Source organism: Oratosquilla oratoria, chromosome 17 (assembly GCF_046742065.1).
Source record: "Oratosquilla oratoria isolate Oo_2021 chromosome 17, ASM4674206v1, whole genome shotgun sequence".
Classification (NCBI taxonomy): domain Eukaryota; kingdom Metazoa; phylum Arthropoda; class Malacostraca; order Stomatopoda; family Squillidae; genus Oratosquilla; species Oratosquilla oratoria.
This window is the reverse complement of record NC_134793.1, coordinates 11,752,315-11,771,668: the sequence shown is the minus strand read 5'-3', so window position 1 is coordinate 11,771,668 and position 19,354 is coordinate 11,752,315. Positions and strand designations below refer to the sequence as shown.

At 39.3% G+C, this 19,354-nt stretch overlaps 1 protein-coding gene across 1 annotated transcript in view; it reads right to left on the bottom strand.

The window, feature by feature from the left end:
* Positions 1-19,354, bottom strand: part of LOC143034416 (dnaJ homolog subfamily B member 12) — a 77,427-nt gene that overhangs the window by 28,866 nt on the left and 29,207 nt on the right. The window contains exons 5-7 of the mRNA XM_076200432.1: positions 11,312-11,420; positions 10,861-11,025; positions 2,131-2,294 (exon numbers count right to left, since the gene is read on the bottom strand). Of these exons, the coding sequence (XP_076056547.1) occupies positions 2,131-2,294; positions 10,861-11,025; positions 11,312-11,420 (438 nt within the window). The remainder of the gene's footprint in view (positions 1-2,130; positions 2,295-10,860; positions 11,026-11,311; positions 11,421-19,354) is intronic.

The following is a 19,354-nucleotide window of genomic DNA, read 5'->3' as shown; positions in this document are numbered from 1 at the left end:
ACTCAAGTTTGAAATAACAATTACAACTGCCGAGGATAACGGCAGTGTAACAAGTACTCTACACATGGCATATCTAAGGCCATGTGCAAAAGTACACACTCGCATCATATTAGTGTACAATAAGGGTGTATACTTGGACTTGTCCACCTCCTAAGGGGAAAGGCCCTTTGCTATGTATGTATAGCAGAATTTCTATATTCACATGAATAATTGTAGAACTATATTTGCCCACCTTATTTTGTGATCTGTGTGTAGTGTTTTGGTTTGGATGTGTTGTGAGATGCAAGTGATACACTCTGGTACATGTTTGAGTAGTACATTTGCTCATGTCCTCTCTCTCTCAAGGAAGGGGTTATCATTTCAATTTTCCTTTTAGATGTTTCTTGGATTCGTGGTTGTCTGGAGTGTGCAATGTCAGTGATTATTTCTGTGAGGGTTCTATTCTAGTGTGTCCTAACTACTGTTCTAGTCTTTCTAAGTAAATGTTGGTGTATTTTTTCAGCAACTGTTAATTTATCTCAAAAATGTTTAAACTCTTCCTCTCTTATGTTCCGTGTTTCTACCCCATACAGTGCTATCAGCGCAATCACCCCTTCATACAATCTCCTCTTACCATCCATTCCCAAATGTCTATTTCTCATTACACTTTTTAATCACCCAAAGCATTTACTTGCTTCTCTCAATCTACATTCTACCTCCACTTCCACTCCTCCCTTTCATGCTACATTTGTGCTCAAGTATCTAAAGCTATCCACTTCCTCCAGTCTCTCTCCCTTAATACTCACTTCCAATTTGCTGCCATCCTCTCTCTTTATACATCTCATCACCTTACTTTTACCCACATTTATCTCCAACTTCCTTCTTTCACACAACTTCCCAAACTCTGTTGCTATCTTCCTTAATCCCTCCTCTGATCCAGTGTTGTCAGCAAACAACACCTGGCTTATCTCCCACATAGAGAAGAGTATCCCAAAATAACCAACAACCATCCAGTTAAGAAGTCTGTCAACCATTTCTTGTCATTGTTGTAGATATGTCTGCATGACTGTGTCAAAGGCCTTAAGTCTACTACCATCACAACTGTTCTTTATGATGGTGCTTTCTTGTTAAATCCTTCCAATTCTTGCTGGGTCATGTCTTTGAATATCATCCTGGTGGAATGGTTTAATTTTAAGATGGAGCAATGGAATGATTGAATGGAAATGGATTGATAGTGGGTAACTGCTAGTGGTGGTCCTGTAAGATGGACAACAGAGAGAATCTCCTTGGTGACCATTCAAAACCAGTCAACCACCTCACCTCCTTCTAGAAGTACAGCCCTCAGGGGTTGACACCCAGGCCCAAGATATCTCTATCAACTTCAACTGTATTTCTTCCATCATTTTTACATGAGAAGAGCTGACAGGCAGTGACTGCTCCCCTCCTATTACTGTCAGTCACAAAGAAACAGTTCCAAGTTTCTTTCCAGAAAGATCTGTGGGAGGGTTTGAGAACTGTTGCCTTCCACTGTTGGACAGTTTCCAGTTTGTGAAACTTGAAGCAACAATCAATGATGAAAAAATTGTAATAGATCTTGGGCTAATCCAAGGATCAGGTGCCAGCCCCTTGGGTCTACACCTCTAGACTGTTGGAGGGAGGTGGTCATGGGATGTGAAAACAAGTGATCTTTAAGTAGCAGGGGGATGAGTTCCTGTTCCATCACCTGCAGGATTATCATAAGCAGGTTGTTGTTGTAGGTGTTGTTCCCTAGACTGTCTGGCCAAGCAGTCCTGTCTCCCTGAGGAATGCCATGACTGGAACAGAATTTTCCTACAAATCCTTTATGGTGTATCATGATCAGGTATCCATTATTGGTCCAAGAAAAATAAAGAGGAGATGAAACAAATGAAGTAGAGATGGAGACAGAGTATGTAAATCTCAACTATGAAGAAATGAGGACTCAGAAGAGATGAGGATACTAAAGAAATTGTGTATGAAATGAGAAGTGCTACTGACAGTACTGTATAATAATTTTAGTTTTTTTTTTCAGAAAACAAAAATTAGAAATAAAAACCAGCTGAATGCTAATGGGTCTGTACTGAGGCAGCAGATAAAAAGAGAAGTGGGAAAAGAAAAATGTGTTGCACTTACTATAATTTTTCTCTTTAAAGCAAGCATTTCTGAGAGTCGTAACAAAATCGTCCTCCACTTGCTGTTCCAGGCGGCGAATGTTGCCCTGGAACTCCGTGCCAAAGTCGGGTTTGACGTAGTATGATACTCCTAGATTCGCTGTGTTCCGCTGTACTGTGTATTTGCTATTGAAGGAAGGAGAGAAACAGTTGTATAATCTTTTGGTGACACTACTCCTGATGCATAAATCATTCAATAATGGCTGAGAGGTTGGGAGGGAGGGAAGGGTTGGGTAAGAGGTAGGGAGGGGTTGGGTGGGAGGGTTGGGTGAAAGGGAGTGAAGGTGGGGTTGGCCAAGATGTCAGGAGGGGTTGGGTAAGAAGTAGGAAGGGGTTGGGTGAGAGGTAGGGAGGGGGTTGGGTGAGAGGTAGAGAGGGAGGAAGGATGGGAGGGGTTGGGTGAGAGGTTGGGAGGGGTTGGGTAAGATGTAGGGAGGGGTTGGGTGAGAGGTAGGGAGGGGTTGGGTGAGAGGTAGAGGGGGAGGGGTTGGGTGAGAGGTAGGGAGGGAGGGCATGGTTGGGTGAGATGTAGGGAAGGGTTGGGTAAGAGGTAGGGAGGGGTTGAGTGAGAGGTAGGGAGAGAGGGCAGGGTTGGGTGAGAGGTAGGGAGGAAGGGAGAGGTTGAATGAGAGGTAGGAAGGGGTTGGGTGAGAGGTAGGGAGGGGGTTGGGTGAGAGGTAGATAGGGAGGAAGGATGGGAGGGGTTGGGTGAGAGGGAGGAAGGATGGGAGGGGTTGGGTGAGAGGTTGGGAGGGGTTGGGTAAGATGTAGGGAGGGGTTGGGTGAGAGGTAGGGAGGGGTTGGGTGAGAGGTAGGGAGGGGTTGGGTAAGTAGGGAGGGGTTGGATGAGAGGTAGGGGGGGGTTGGGTGAGAGGTAGGGGGGGGTTGGGTGAGAGGTAGGGGGGGTTGGGTGAGAGGTAGGGAGGGGTTGGGTGAGAGGTAGGGAGGGGTTGGATAAGAAGTAGGGAAGGGTTGGGTAAGAAACAGGGAGGGATTGGGTAAGAGGAAGGATGGGAGGGGTTGGGTAAGAGGAAGTGAGGGTAGGGTTGGGTGAAAGGGAGTGAGGGAGGAAACCTGGGAATGAGAGAGACAGGGCCTTCACATGGGGCGGGGGGAAGGGTGGTGCATATGCCGTGGGGTGGCACATTTAGGGTGGCGGCAATTCTAGTCTGGACATGTCGCCCAAAAGGCTGACAAAATAATTATAAAAAAAAAAAGTCCAAGGAGCCCTAAATACATTGCCGTAATATATGAATTTTGCATTAGAATCAACAGAATATGAACTATCTTTCCCTTACCCTTTCTGCAATAGGGGCATCAAATAACATGTTTAAAATCTGTTTAATTATTTCACAAGCCAATAGCTACAATAGGCAGTAAGGAATAGTGGAGATGGCGGAAAAGGGGAACGTCACTGAGAACTTTGCCTTGGGATGGCACTTAGGCATCTAAGGGCTCTGGAGAGAGAGTGAAGGATAGGGAGAGAGGATGCTGATGTCTTTCCCTTCCCCCTCTCTCCTTCCTTCCTTCCTTCCCCCTCCCTTTCCTTTCCTCCCTCCTCTCTCTTTCCTTCCATCCTCCCTCTCTTCTTCCTTCCTTCCCCCTCCCTTTTCTTCACTCCCTCCCCTCCCCTTCCTTCTCTCCCTCCCCCCACTCCCCTTCCCTCCCTCCCTCCCCCACTCCCCTTCCTTCCCTCTCCCCACTCTCCATCCTTCTCTCCCTCCCCCTTCCTTTTCTCCCTCTCCCCACTCCTCATCCTTCCTCCTCCCCCTTCTCCTTCCCATCGCCTTTCTTTACTCCCCTTCCCTCTGTCTCTCCCTCCTCCTCTCTCCTTCCCTCTGTCCCTTTTTCACTCCCCATTCCCTTTCCCTCTTGAGAGAGGAAGTGGAGAAAGTGAGAACAAGAGAAGGGGATGAGAAAGAGAGAGTAAGAGGGGGGGGATAAAGAGCAAGAATTGAAGGAGAAAAGATCTAGAGATGAGGAGGAAAATGAAGATGCAAGAAAGAGGGGGGGTGAAGATGAAGAGAGGCAGGGTAGGGGAGAGAGGTGGAAGAAACTGGCTGGGGTGAGGGAAAGAGAGACCACTTGGAGTTGGAGGAGGGTGGGACAGAGAAAGAGACAGCCAAAGGGAGGAATGGAAAGAGGAAAAGAGTGGAGGAGAGTAAGAGAGAATGCCCAGGAGTGGGGAGGAGGAAGACATAGATACATACATACATATACATATATATATATATATATATGCAAGCAATCACATCACCGTGATGCGAAAATGCAAAATAACCACTGGAGAAGAGAAACTTGTAGACAGTAAGTACTTTCGTACATTACATCTTCAGACTGTCTGAAGATGTAATATATGAAAGTACTTGCTATCTACAAGTTTCTCTTCTCCTGTGGTTATATTGCATTTTCGCATCACGGTGATGTATATATATATATATACATATATATATATATATACATATATATATATATATATATATATATATATATATATATATATATATATATATATATACAGTGTTTTTCCCTCCCTTACAAGGGAGTTTGCCAAAGTCAAAAGGCATAATTCCACTCCCACCAATTTCATCCCTACGCACTCCACAGTCAAGGCATATATATACTGTATATACAAAGTGTTTTTTCCTCCCTTACAAGGGAGTTTGCCTAAGTCAAAAGGCATAATTCCACTCCCACCAATTTCATCCCTACCCACTCCATAGTCAAGGCATTATATATATATATATATATATATATATATATATATATATATATATATACATGTGTGTATAACACATCTAGTCAATATGTCAAAGACTACTATGCAATAGCTCTGCTACAAGACCTACTGGATGACCTAAGAACTACTGTCAGCTACAATGGATCTACTAGCTTTCCATCAAAGTATCTTTCATCAACAGTTGGCTGATCAACCTGCGCATTAAGCAATTATCGTCCCGTCAACAATCGACCTGACCTCTCACCTCTCACCTGACCCCCACAAGTTGCGATGCTCGCTCGTGCCCCCGATTTCTACGTGAGGTCGGAGTTAGCGGACGTCGTGACGCATGTCATTGTGTGTGTGTATATATGTGTATGCATGTATGTGTGTATATATGTGTGTAAATGTGTATGTACCATACTGATATGTAACAAAAATAAATAAATAAAAATAATTTTTTTCCTTAAGGGAGAGCAACTCCCCATAAGCTTTGCTTCTCGCTCTCCCTTTTCAACTACCAATTTTGTAAAAAAAAAAAATGTATATACAGTATGTATGTCTAATTGTATTTAATATTGTTGAATAAACCTATAATAATAAAATAAAAAAAATGTTTTTGTAACCTATGTACATGCTTCAGTCTTCCACCTGTTTCCATCTTCCTCCTCTGGTACCCATGACATCCACCACCCATGCATTTATAGTAAAAGTGGGTTTGACAATACACTATTTCCTAATTTAATTTCCTCAGATTTCTTTGTTTTGTTTTTCACACTATTTCGCAGCTTTGTTTTGGGTAAACTAGATTTCTTTTTCCCATTCTTTCTGGTCAAAGTGAGGAATGTGTGTCATGTGTGCTTACAAGTGTGGCCACTACCCACGGGTGTCTGTAATTACACTGGGAACCACAAAATCAGCAACAAAACCAACACCCCCCCCCCCTCCCACAATATGTCAGCCTTTGCCCTCTCAGTAAGGTGAGATACAACTTTCATTGGATCTCAAAGATTTACAAGTGTTTGCCCTTATTATTGTCATACATTGACCTTTTCAGCGTAAAAGTAAGGTGATGAGATGTACAAGGGGAGAGGTTGGCATCAAACTGGAAGTGAGTATTAAGGGGACAGACCGGGGGAAGTGGATAGTTTTAAATACTTGGGGGCGAATGTGGTGGTAAAGGGAGGAGTGGAGGTGGAGGTAGAATGTAGATCAAGAGAAGCAAGTAAATACCTTAGGGGATTAAAAAGTGTAATGAGAAATAGATATTTGGGAATGGATGGTAAGAGAAGATTGTATGAAGGGGTGATTGCACCTACATTACTGTATGCGGCAGAAACATGGAATATAAGAGAGGAAGAGTTTAAATGTGTACGAGATGAAATGCCTGAGAAGTATGGTAGGAGTTACTAGTCTGGACAGAGTGAGAAACGAGGTGAGGAGGAGGGGGGTGAAAAGGGAGTTGGGAGATAGGGTTGATGAAAGAGTATTGAGATGGTTTGGACACATGGAAAGAATGAGTGAAGAAAGATAGGTAAAAGAGGTGGAGGGAGTTAACATGAGAGGGTGACCAAGGATGAGATGGATGGATGGGGTAAAAGGGGCAATGGGAAAGAGTGGAACATCTGTTGAGGAAGGATGGGAGAAGACAGAAGATAAGAGTGTGTGGAGAAGGGTTATTTATGGATGATGCTGTGATGTATGGAAGAGAGTGGGTGGGGGATGAGGGAGTATGTGTGAATGATATTTTGATGCAGCCCAAAGGGATTTCTCCCCCATCTTCTTTTTTTCTGCATGAGGGGATGGAGAGGGGGTGTGGGTCATCAATTAAATGAACCAGTCTTTCTGTGGATGTGTTGTGTCTTGCTGCATTGCTTTTGACCCTGGGCAGTGGGAGAAATACAGGAATGACCCATCCTCCAGGAGGAGCCAAGAAAAGAGGGAAGGAGGGGTGGTGAATGGGAGTGAAGTCTGTAGGGATGAAATGGGTGGGAGTGGATTTATGCCTTTGACTTTGGTTACCTCCCTTGTAACGGCAAAAAAGCCCTTGGTATATGTATGTATATACATTGACTTTAGCAGGACTTGAACCCCATCCATCTTGCTTCTCAACTTCAGATGCCAGCACTCTGATCTGCTCAGCCCCCTTACTCCCCCAAACCAATCAATCAATCCACTGCCCTGGTCTCTCTTGCAGAAGACCTGTGGCCTTCCCCAACCAACATGACTAAAGTAATTTTGTGTTAATCTATACCAAATACAAGTCTGTTGTAGAGGAATTAAGAAAAGGGCAAGAGAGAGAACCTTTTATTAATAAATATTATGCACCACAGGGACTGGAAGACTGGGGGAGACTGAAGGAGTACAAAAATGGTACAAGGGACAGGTCTACTTTGTCCTATGTTCCCCTAATATGTATCTACCCTACAAACTTGTAGCATTCATTTATCATCTGAAATTAAAACACTCAGTCCTATCTATCTATCCATCTATATACCAAAGGCTTTTTTCTCCCTTATAAGGGAGGTAGCCAAGACAAAAGGCACACACCCATTCCCACCCATTCCACGCTCAGTCCTACCACAGGCAAATCCATACACCCAATTCCTGGCTTAAAACTTACAGCCCCACAGCTGTCAGCAACTATCTTTGGTCACACCCAAGTACTTCTATATGAAGAAACATTTGATCGTTGTCTGCAGTGGAATATCAACCTGACGGAAAAATCCCTCTCAAGAGAAGCAACACATTATCCATACAACCATCAACACAAAATTGGACTTGGCACAGAATCAAACTATCCAAGATGCAACCACAAAACAGAGAACATAGAGCACCTCATTCTACAATGCCCCAAGCAAACAGTCCCTGGACAACAACAACAGTATTTCTTCCCTGAATGACTTGTGGGGCCTGTCTGGAACAGGGACAATATTCTCACCTATGCTATTCAACCTTTTAACAAAATTATCTAAAACTAGATCCAAAACACAACACCAAAGTGCTCACATATGCAGATGATCTCATAATAAACTAGCACAATCAATCAATCAAACCATCGCCCAAGAGATTTCCTGCAGTAGATCCAGAGTTTCCAAGTAACTGGCAACAGCCACTGGACTGGCCCATAATTCATTCAGGGAAGAAGTATTGTACTGTTGTATGGGTATAGCAGTTGGGCAATGTAAGATAGTGTTTAGGGTCCTCTGTGTGATGTTTGCATTAGCTGCTGAGAACATCCAAGCCTACATAGACAAATTAAAACAATGACTTAGAAATAATAAAATGGAGACCTCCATTCAAAAATCATCAGTAATATTATTCACTCCTGACAATGAACATCCAAATCCTTCCACTGGAGGAGGAGGAGGAGGAGGAGGGAGAAAAAAAAACCACTTTGATACACATCCTCATCAAAGATCTATTAGTGAAAATCATCAAGAAAATATATATACCCTACTCAGGTGCAAGCATCTGCTTTGGACAGCTAAAGAAAACTAATCACATTCTATAAAGTTCTTATGTACCACACCTGACTATGCTCCCACAGCATGGTTCCTCACAATTAGGAAAACACAAGACACCATACTACACAAAATAACACAAGAGCCTTACTCATCATTACATCACACAAGAACTAAGAGTATCAAAATGAACCTGCATACTAATTAAACATCTGCAACTACCTTCTACCTCCACAACACAATGCATTCAAAATTCCTTCACACTTGGAGTACAAAACAAGCACTGGAAGTCCACCAACCAATCTCCATCAAAGCCCTCCTGACATCAACCTCACAGAAAAATCCCTTCCATGAAAAGCAAGAACCACACATGCATAACTAAATTCAGGTCACAATATCAACAGTGAATGAGCCTGGCCATAGAAATAAACTGCAACAGATACGGCCATCACACAAAAAGACACACAACATCTCATCTTACATTGCCCCACTGGAGCCATACCCAAAAAACAATAATTCTTTCTGGAGTGATTTATGGGCCAATCTGGTGGCTGTTGGCATGGATCTTGCATACAAGAGACCTGGGGCAACAGTCTGATTGATTTCACTAAACTCTCCCCTGTCTATTTCTTCAAAATATTTTCTTAATTCTGTGAAATTAGCTATGGCACAGTTGTATCTACCTTGAGTTTATGTGTGTGCATGTGCATAACACTACATTTAATAGGAGCCTTAACAGGAGCCTATTTTATTTTCAAGACTATACTACATTGAATAAAACTATATTGCTACAAAGTACATACTTGTGTTCAAAAGGTGGTAGGTATGTACTGGCATTATATATGTATATAATGGTATGTAGTGGTATTCAATGGACCCAAGAAGATATCCCAATTTACACAAAGATGACTTGCATTTAGCAAAAGACTTGACAAATACCAAAGCATAATTCCAAGTCATGTACCAATCAATATACACATATATCTGAAGACCCTTTCTTACTTATAAGGAGGGTGCCATCAGCAAACCACAACTGGCTTATCTCCTATTTTTCTCCATTTTCTTTAAACCTTCTCCAATCCCCGGACCATTAGCCTTGCATTTACCTCTCGCACCTCCATATATAAACTGGACAGCCATGGCGATATAACACATCCCTGATGAAGTCCATCTTTACCTCAAACCACTCACTCTCTCCATTTCTAATTTTACACAAGCTCTACTACTCTCGTCAAAACTCTTGACTGCTCGTAACAGCTTTCCTCCTATCACATATATCTGTAATACCTCCCATAATGCCTTCCTGTCTTCCTTGTCATAAGCTTTTTCCAAATCCATAAAAGCCCAAAAAACATATCTGCCTTACCACAAAAATCTCATCCACACAGCCCCTGTCCTGAACCCACACTGTTCCTCACAAATTACTCCCTCTCTTCCCCTCCTAATCCTCTCAATCAAAACCCTCCCATAAACCTTCCCAACTACACTCAACAAACAGATCTCTCTGAAACTACTACACTCACACTTGTCCCCTTTTCCTTTCTAAAATGGACCTATACACACTCCTCCAGTCGTCTGGCATTCTATCCTCATTTAGACAAATATTAAACAACGCACTAGCCAGTCCATCACTGTACCTCTTTTTTTTAGATACTCTGCAGTGATCAAAAAGAGATCACTTAATAAATGAAATGAATATATTCAAGAAACAATTCTATATGATGCAATATACCGCACAAACAAATATGGTGGATTCTACATGAATTCATACAAAACTTCATGCAAACTAGATATGTTCATGCATAAGTCATGCAAACTACATTCAATCAACAAACAGTAGTTTCTAATTTCCTGTACCAGAACTACATGGTAGTTGAAATACTTAATATAGCCAAGCTGGTCTTCCAAGAATTACTGGGCTGATTGGATAATATAAACGCTGACCACAATGAATTAAATACACAACTCCCCTGACCTAACAATTACCTCAGGAGATTTCATTCTGGCTAAATACTATATTTCAGAAGGAGTAAACTCTTAAACAAAATGAAGTTTAAATTGTTGAAAATCTCACTTTATCCACAATCTGTATGAGGTATCACTCTATCAAAGCAATTAAAGTTTTCCAGTTAATATTATTATGAAACACTTCACCACCTCAATGCTGTGGTTAAATCTAAACTAGCTAACACTATATGATCTTATTCATTAAAGGGAATGGTGGATCCCAGTCTAACAAGTCTCTATTAATCATGAACCCTTTGGTCCAGAATTCATCCCCAGATGAACAACAGAGCCCAACAGTAGCCAAAAGAAAGCTATGAAGAATACCACCTAATTGAGAAAACAATACTGTGATATATGATACTTAACAATGTGGGGCTGGACATGATACTTACAAATTCTATCCAAACCACACTTTCATGAACTACTGCCAACTTCATCTACAAAAACTACTGTTTACCGCCTAAGCAACCAATGCTTGTAGAAAATAATAAAGAAAATTAACCTGGTAGGTGAGAGTGCGTAGGTAGGATCTGACGAGAACAGGGAGGAGGCCAGGGACAAAAGGAGTATGAGCATCAGGGGCATCAACTGTAGGAGAACCGACAGGTTTGACTGTTCCTGCTGACTTGTCTGATGCTGATGGTGATTACTGCCATGCTGATGTGATCTGCGGAGGGTTAAGAAAAAGATGTGAAAAATATTGATCCTTTCTGTGCCACAAGGCTGCATATACAAAGGTCTCAATCCCTTTATAAAGTGACCAAATCCAAGCAGACACCCACATCTAAAGACCTATGTGCACCCCCACCCCATAAGCATGTTGGTTGGATGACTTGTTTTCATACAAGTTAAGACTGCCTTCATATTTCCATAAATCCAAAACAGAAAAAATAAATGAAAAATAAAATAGATTAATCGCTTCTTTTACATCAGATGAATGAAATACTCCTTACCTCTGTCCTCCTGATCGTTCCCATCGTCCACCCCTCCTGACATAAACACTGCCACTTGGGTAGCCACCCCCGAAGAACATATTGAAAAGTTCCTCTGCAGTCATGTCACCTGTGGAGAAAATAATGTAAAAATTAAAGATATGCGGTTTTCAAAATCATTTAGATTGGTACAGCATTTGGATGAAGATTACTACAAATCTAAATCCAACAAATTAGGTCAGAATGATCTTAAATTCTAATACATTAATTAGAATTAGATTAATTTTGCGTGAGTAATTCTAATTCTGCAATATTTTTCTATATTGGTTATATCCCAAACTGTACAAATTCATGCTAACAATGCCCTCAGATTTTCAGATATGTACATACTAAACACAATATAACAAATATGGCTCAGTTTCACTGCCTGTATCTGACAAGATCCTTATTGCAGTAAATGAAAAGGAGAAGCTAAAAAAGTTTCCTTTTCCAGTACTGCTCTTCTCTCACAGTTAAACTTCCCACAACATAGAAGTATTCTGATGGAGCAGATGTAGCAGTCATGCCAGGAAACTCAGAAGCCAATGATCTCTGTGTAGTTTTTGCTTTGTTTTGCCAAAACTGCTTGGCATCTGAGCAGTAGGGTGAGATTGCTTTGTCTGTGTACTTAATAAGTTTTTCTAATGCATAATTACACCTGGTCTGCCCAGTGGATGATTTTTGTCCCCATTTAATACATCACACCCCTATCTGTTTTTAAAATGAAACTTATTAAACCAACACTAACGCCTCTTTTCTCTTCTTTAGGGTCACATGAAGAATTGTCACCCCAGAACACCCACATGAAGAATCATCACCTTATGAGATCCCACCTGAAGAACTGTCACCCCAGTATGCCAAATATCAACAGTGGAATAAAGATTAGGTTAGGTTAGATTAGGTTACATTACATGAGGTTAGGTTAGGTTTGTTCGATTAGGTTAGGTTACATTATGTTAGGTTAGGTTGAATGAAGGTTATGATTATTGTCATCAACTTATACAAACAAAGAATCATAAACCCAGGATGGCCCACATGAAGAATTGTCACCCTAGGATAGCCCACATGAAGAACTGTCACCCTGTCTAAGTCTGGGGTGACGATTCTTCATGTGATCCCCTCTTTATTTTGCAGATCGCATTGTCTTGGAACCATGGGTCTCCCCTTGGTGTACCTTGTAATCATATCTATTTCAGACATTCAACCTTAGCACACTATATTGCCCTAAATTCATGTAGTGGAAGAAAAAGAAGAAATAATTTCTGTCATTCTGCTTTGGTAAAACTCCAAGTGTATCAACTGTCCAGAGGTTCCTCTCAGTTGAATAAACTCGTCCAACATCAACTAGGATCAAATACTTAAGAATACCTGATTTATCCCTTTAGCAGTATGGGTTGGTCAAGATAAAGTAACTTTACTTATTGCTGCTCAAAAAGTCTGAGTTAAATAAGATTGTCAAGCATCGAATATACCGAGTTCATACTTTGGGTAGTAGCTGGTCATGAAGAATAGTAGTGACAAGCTCATATCAAACTCTTCACATCAAAACAAGGGATTAAAATCAATCTCAAATGTACTGGAAATATATTTATTTACTTTGCATTTGCATAAATGGAAATAATAACTCATATTCATCATACTTTAGCACTTTAAAGCTTATCACCAGGAAACACTGCTGTCACTTAATTGTGTACTTGTTTCCACAACATCGCACTTTGGACAGTTTTTCTAACATGTACAACAAAAACTGTGCTCACTTTAACTTAATGAGGATTTTTTTTTTCTAAATTTCACAGTGGAAACACATGTAATATAATGCACCTGTTCACACAGTAAATATTTGATAGCCTACACCACTAATATTTTTTTCACATAAAGTGTGAATAACATGTTGTGTATAAAGTTCCCAATGTTACTGCATGGATAGTTTTCTTTCATCTTTTAATACTTGAAATTTATACAAATCTATTAATTAATGGATACTGTATGTATATCTAGTTAATAACCTAAGAAAGGTTTCCTCTGCATTCCTGTGTCATTGAATAAAAAAAAAGGAAGTATATTTCATCTGCAATCAATCCAAACTGGTTGTCTGGCAAAATCTTCACAATCTAACTAGCATACCAGAGACAATATTATGTGATTTAAGACTTACTCCTTACTTCCTTTATACATTGGTACTACACTGACCCTCTTCCAATCTTGAGGTACTATCCCTTCTTCCACTGAAAGCACAATTAAAAAAAGCTGTGTCTATATCTGCAAGTTCTTCGCTGCATTCTTCAAGTATCCAATTGGAGATTCCATCAGGATCAGGGGTTTTCATCATATCTAGTGTCTAGTTTAAATACTTTACTTCCACTTTTATATTTGTAACCCAACATTCCTAGTTTCTTCCTTTTCATACACAAAGTCATATTCCTTAGTGAAGATGGACTGGAAACTGTTGTATTATTTCAGGTGATGTATCCTCATAGACCTCTCCTACTTCTAGTTTGGTTACTTCTTCCTTGTGTCTCAGCTTGCCATTGACAAATCTGTGCTTCCTTTTATCAATTTTAACTTTATATGTACTTAAGATACTTGGATGTACCATTTTTTCTTCTGTATTATTCCATATATCAACATTTCTAAATGAAAAATTATATCCTTTTTTGTTTTTAAAAACTGTCTTTTTCAGTTTCATCTCCAGTGACTTCTTGTACACTTGATTCTTCATTAACCACTTCAGTATGAGTCAAATTCTCACGCAGAGCATCAGCTACCATTTGAACAATGCGTCACACTACTCGCATGATAAAATATAGTCACTACTGTATTACTTGTTCTCTATTACTCTGAGTAATAACAAACATTGAAAATGTGATCAAACCAGTTCACAGAATCTGAGGGTAACTCATGTACAACTAAAAATATATATATATATATATATATATATATATATATATACATAATCAAAACGCAGATGCTGGCATCCTCATGTACCACTCCTGCCTCATGATGCCTACATAGGCGTCATCGTACCGAAGTGGTTAAGAAGTTTTCTTTGTCTTTCACATTTAGTTCTTTCATGGCTTTGGATACTCTTAATATATCACTTGTGTGTGATGTTACTCTTTTCTTATGTTGGCAACTTAACTGCAGTCTTTTTCATGCATTTATTATCCAGGCCTGGAACCTTTTTAGTTGATGCTCTTCAAATTTTCTTTGAGTTAATTATATCTGCACCATGCTCCAATCTAAGATGAATCTGGTTTTTGTTCATATTTTGTCATCATATTCTCATCCATGTACTGGATGGAGGAGGAGGAGGAGGAGGAGGGGGGGTTGCTGTTGTTATGCCTCACTTTTGATAAATGACCTGCAGCCTATACATCAAAACCCTGACAGTGAAAATCAACAAGAAAATAAACATACTAAAATTAGTTACAAGCATGGGATTTGGACAACAGAAGGAAATTCTAATCACAATATAATTTTTTTTTAAAACTACACTCAGAAATAATTCTACAGCTTGATTCCTAACAATTAGGAAAACTGACACCATACAAACTATACTGGTGGGATATTGATTTTGGAGGTCAGTTCTTGGGTGTTTGTTTTGTGATTTTAGTGTGTGTGTTTCTGTAAGGATGCATTCTGAGGCAGAGGTGGTAGGTTGTTAAAGATGATTACATAGATTCTTTTTCCAGCTGACTATGTTTGTGCAATGTGGAGGGAAGGTTGGATGGAACTGAGCAATCTTGTATAGAGCTGCATGCCTATCACTTTCAAAAGTTCTTCTTTAAGAAGGATTTGGTTTTCGTGTGCATTGTTCTATTGAGCTGTTTTTAGTGCATCCAGTTATTAGTTTTTAAGCTTTATTTTGTGCTGTTTGTAAGATGTATTTACCTGATGGGAACCTTACTGTGGAGGTGTAGTCATGTTTGTTTTTTTAGATTTGTTTATATATTGCCATTAGTGTTTCTTTCTCCTGGATAAAAACAGTGTTTGCTAAAGGTCTTAGTATGTTTAGTTTTTAGTTAACTTTCACTGCCAGGTCCATGGTGTGAAGGGTGAACACTTTAGCTACCACAATGGTAAAGGATACCAGTTTCTAATCTGAAAGCTCCACCCTGTTCACTCCAATATAAATTGGTACCACATTTACCATTTTGTAAGAGTTATACTACCTACCCCTATTCCTGACTTCCTCTCTAAAATAAAAACAAACTAAAACCTTCAGGTATTTGTATGGACTTTGTAAGAACTAAAGAGCTAAACATTTGCACTGAGATGTTCAAGATACATTAATATTATTTCATAATACTCCTCAGAATTTATTTCTTCTTCTTCATTATATCACACCATGATATTTTCAGACTGGACTCAGGATGTCTCCATCGACTGAAATGTAATTTCCTCCACTTTTTCACACAAGAACTAACACATAGTAATTGTTCTCTACTCCTACTACTACAAGCCAGTGATAGAAAAAGTTCCGGACTAATATAATGCAGGCATGAGTCCAAAGTTTCTTTCCTATGAAATATTTGGGTGAGCCTGTGGACTAAAGCCAACTTGTGCGTTTCCAGTCACCAAAACTCAAGATTATAATTATCTTCATAACTTCCAAATCAAAACCTACATCTGTTGATGTATAGCCAAAAGTTGCCATGGCTGGTTGCAAAACTCATAATCATGACAGCTTCTGACTCTATAAATGCTGTCTGACTTTAAGACACTTCTTTGGAGTAAATATACAATAATCTCGGACCCTGACAGTGGTCTGGGATCAAAACTCCTAAGAGAAGACAAAAACATTAACAAATCAATAAATATATAAAGAATTTAAACACTATCAAATTTCAAAGAAGAAGAGCTAACTACATGGTTAAAGAAGGAAAAAAACAGGCAATAAAAGGTATAAATACAAATGCCAGAGTTTTCACAAACTGGTCTTCCTTCAAATGTTAAATTATAAGGAAAAAAGTATCATAATATCCTTTACATTGTGGATAAAACACAAATACAATAAAGTAGTACTTTCAATATCAAATATACACCATATCTGATGGCATTTAAGACCCACTTTATTGTTCAAAAATGGCTAAGAAAAACACCATCCCCCCATCTTGTGTGCAAAGTTAAAGTATCTGGTACTCTAAACTAGACCCAGATGCTGTAAACTACCAGTTCTTGTATCATATCTAACTTCATAATGTTTGAAAATTATATGATCAAACATTTCAATACATGCATTCACCAATTGGCTATAGTTCCTTCCTGCCACTACCCCATCCCTCCTTAATTCTCCTTCTATTGGTTCATCTCCTATTCTAGCATTAAACTCCTGAACACCACATTATATAGTAATCTCTCCCAAAACTTGATACATTCATATAAAGCAATCCACAATACTTCCTTCTCACTTTTCTCATTATTAGGGACTAATGTCCCAGTATCTCCTATCGCAATCTCACCTTCACCCACTCTCACTATTCTGCCATGCATTTACATATTTTATCACCTACCAACAAGGCTATTCATTTCCCCTCCCCACCCTTTTGCCACTCCTGACATCCACACCACGTCAACACACATTCAATGAGCCAATTACTAAGGTTCTGGTTAGAACACTCCTTGATCTTCTTATGTCTTGATTTTTTGTACCCTCACTCTATCCCATTAAGTCACTTTATACAATGCACATAGGAACACAGTGGTGGCATTATCCAACACCCCCACCTTCACAACAGGGTCATTAAAGAAAGATATAGTCAAAGAAGTAGTAAAGTTTAAGTTCACGGTGGCACCTGTAGTATAAAAAATCATCATCATCATCATCATTCCTTTATCACTGAACATGTGGCTCTGGTCCACAAGGGTGCCCCTGCAGTTCCTAAAGTGAATGCAAGTCACTGTACCATCAATACCCCAGTAAGGGGCATTCTATTACTATTATCACTGGTTACTTTCATTAGAAAAGTGGGCTGCAAAAACCATACCTTTATGTTTCGAGACATATCTTCCTTTGGCAAACAACTCTAAAATGTTTTGTAGAAATAATTTCTCAGCTCATATGTACATTACAGTCTATTTGTGTCGTACATGGTACAAGAACTCATCTTCTAGCTTTTGAAAGGTGATCACAGTGAGCAACATCAAGAGTTCCACCTATCATTGCACACCAAACTCATACATTCTCATGAGCTGTTACCATTTTCTGTTTTTGATATGTTTCACAAGCATCTGAGTACAATATATAACATCATAACAAGTAAATACATTTCCTAATATTCTCTACTGAAAGAGGGTAGGGGGTCATAAATGTCATGGGTCTTACATGTCATCAAATATGGTACTTCTTATACTTTAGTACTATGCAGTACTCCTTTTTCTACTTTGGTACTGTGCAATTTCATTCCTAATAACCAGAAAACTTGTATTGTATTCATATCAAAGATTGTATCTATGACCCTTTCAACCCCTCATAAGGGATAGAGTGCTTTCAGTACACATTCTGTTCATAACATCAATACATTACCAACTTTTCAGTGATTAGGAACAAAACTGTCCTCGTTGTGGAAAAAACGTTATTAGTTCCTCTTTTTACAACTTATTTTATGAGCATCTTTAAATACTACTCCAGTAAGTGGTTGTGGAAGCTCAAGAATGTCTTTTACATTTCAACTTAACTATAGGTGTAACATACAATTAATCAGTCACCATCCAAAGTTCTACTGCCCATCCTAATATTAATGTACATCTAAAATTTTGCTGCTAACCATGTAATGTCTTCTAAAAATGAGATCAATTAATTTATGGATACCACTACAGACGCTCCTCAACTTACGTTTTAGTTACGTTCCGAACCGCTGAACGTAACGTGAAAATGAATGTAAGTTGTTACTGTACGTTCCAGTAATGTATGACCATTCATACTGTACTATACATCCATAAATTCTATTACTGTATCTTATAAAACACCCCTAAATAATTAATTAGAAACATAACATTGTAAAATAATAACATTAATTTCAAATAAATTAAATTTAAGCAACATAAAGCAAGATGGTGGAGGAGAAGGAGGAGGAGGAGGAGGAGGAGGAGGAGGCAAGGCACGTTCAGTCTGTCGTTTGTGCCATATAAACAATGGACGCAGCGTCATGCGTAAGTATAGTTTGAACGTCTCGTACTACGGAAAGCGCGCTAAACTCAAAAGATTTTTTTTTTTTACAAATTTTTTTTAGTCAGTTCAAACGTAAAATCGAAAAAAACGTAAAATGAATGAACGTAAGTAGTGGAGCGTCTGTACTTCAATGTTATACAATCTTAAGGTTATATTTGCACAATTAAAATAAAAGAGTGGTACAAAGGCCTCTAGATGGAGACTTTACATAATACTGGTTTACGAATGAAGGCATAATCCATGTGGTTTACTGTAACCTATCCCTCGACCGTCTTCAGCTCAATTCAAAGGAAACAAAACAGGTACTTTCAAATCATGGTTCTATTTCCCATGCATACTTGAGCCCCTCTCATTGGATAGCATGCTTCAAAAATATGTTTCTGGCTAAGACTATACAGGTTTCGACTACTATGTGGCAGGCCCCAAAATGATAAGTAATGACTGAGCTAGATCAAATTCAGTTAACACCCACCATTTTATGAATAAAATCATGAGACTTTGGCCAAAGCATAATCTACAAAAGAATGCCAATGTCAAAAGGCATGAGCAGTTCACAAAGGAATAAAAATTGAAATTAAAGCACAACTTGGTTGAGATAACATAACCTAAAGTTGTCCACATGAACTATAGACATATCCTACACGAGGCACATGGTAGTACAAAAACATAACTAGAGTGGAAGACCTCTGGCTGAGGACCAACAGGGGGATGAATTTCCACCCATCTCCACCGTCATAATCCATTAACACCAGAGCTACTCAACAATAACAAAAGCTGACGTGGGACATGACTGCAGTTTAACAACAAGATCTATGCTTACAAAAATGGTCATAGGTTTGATGGAATGGTAAGGT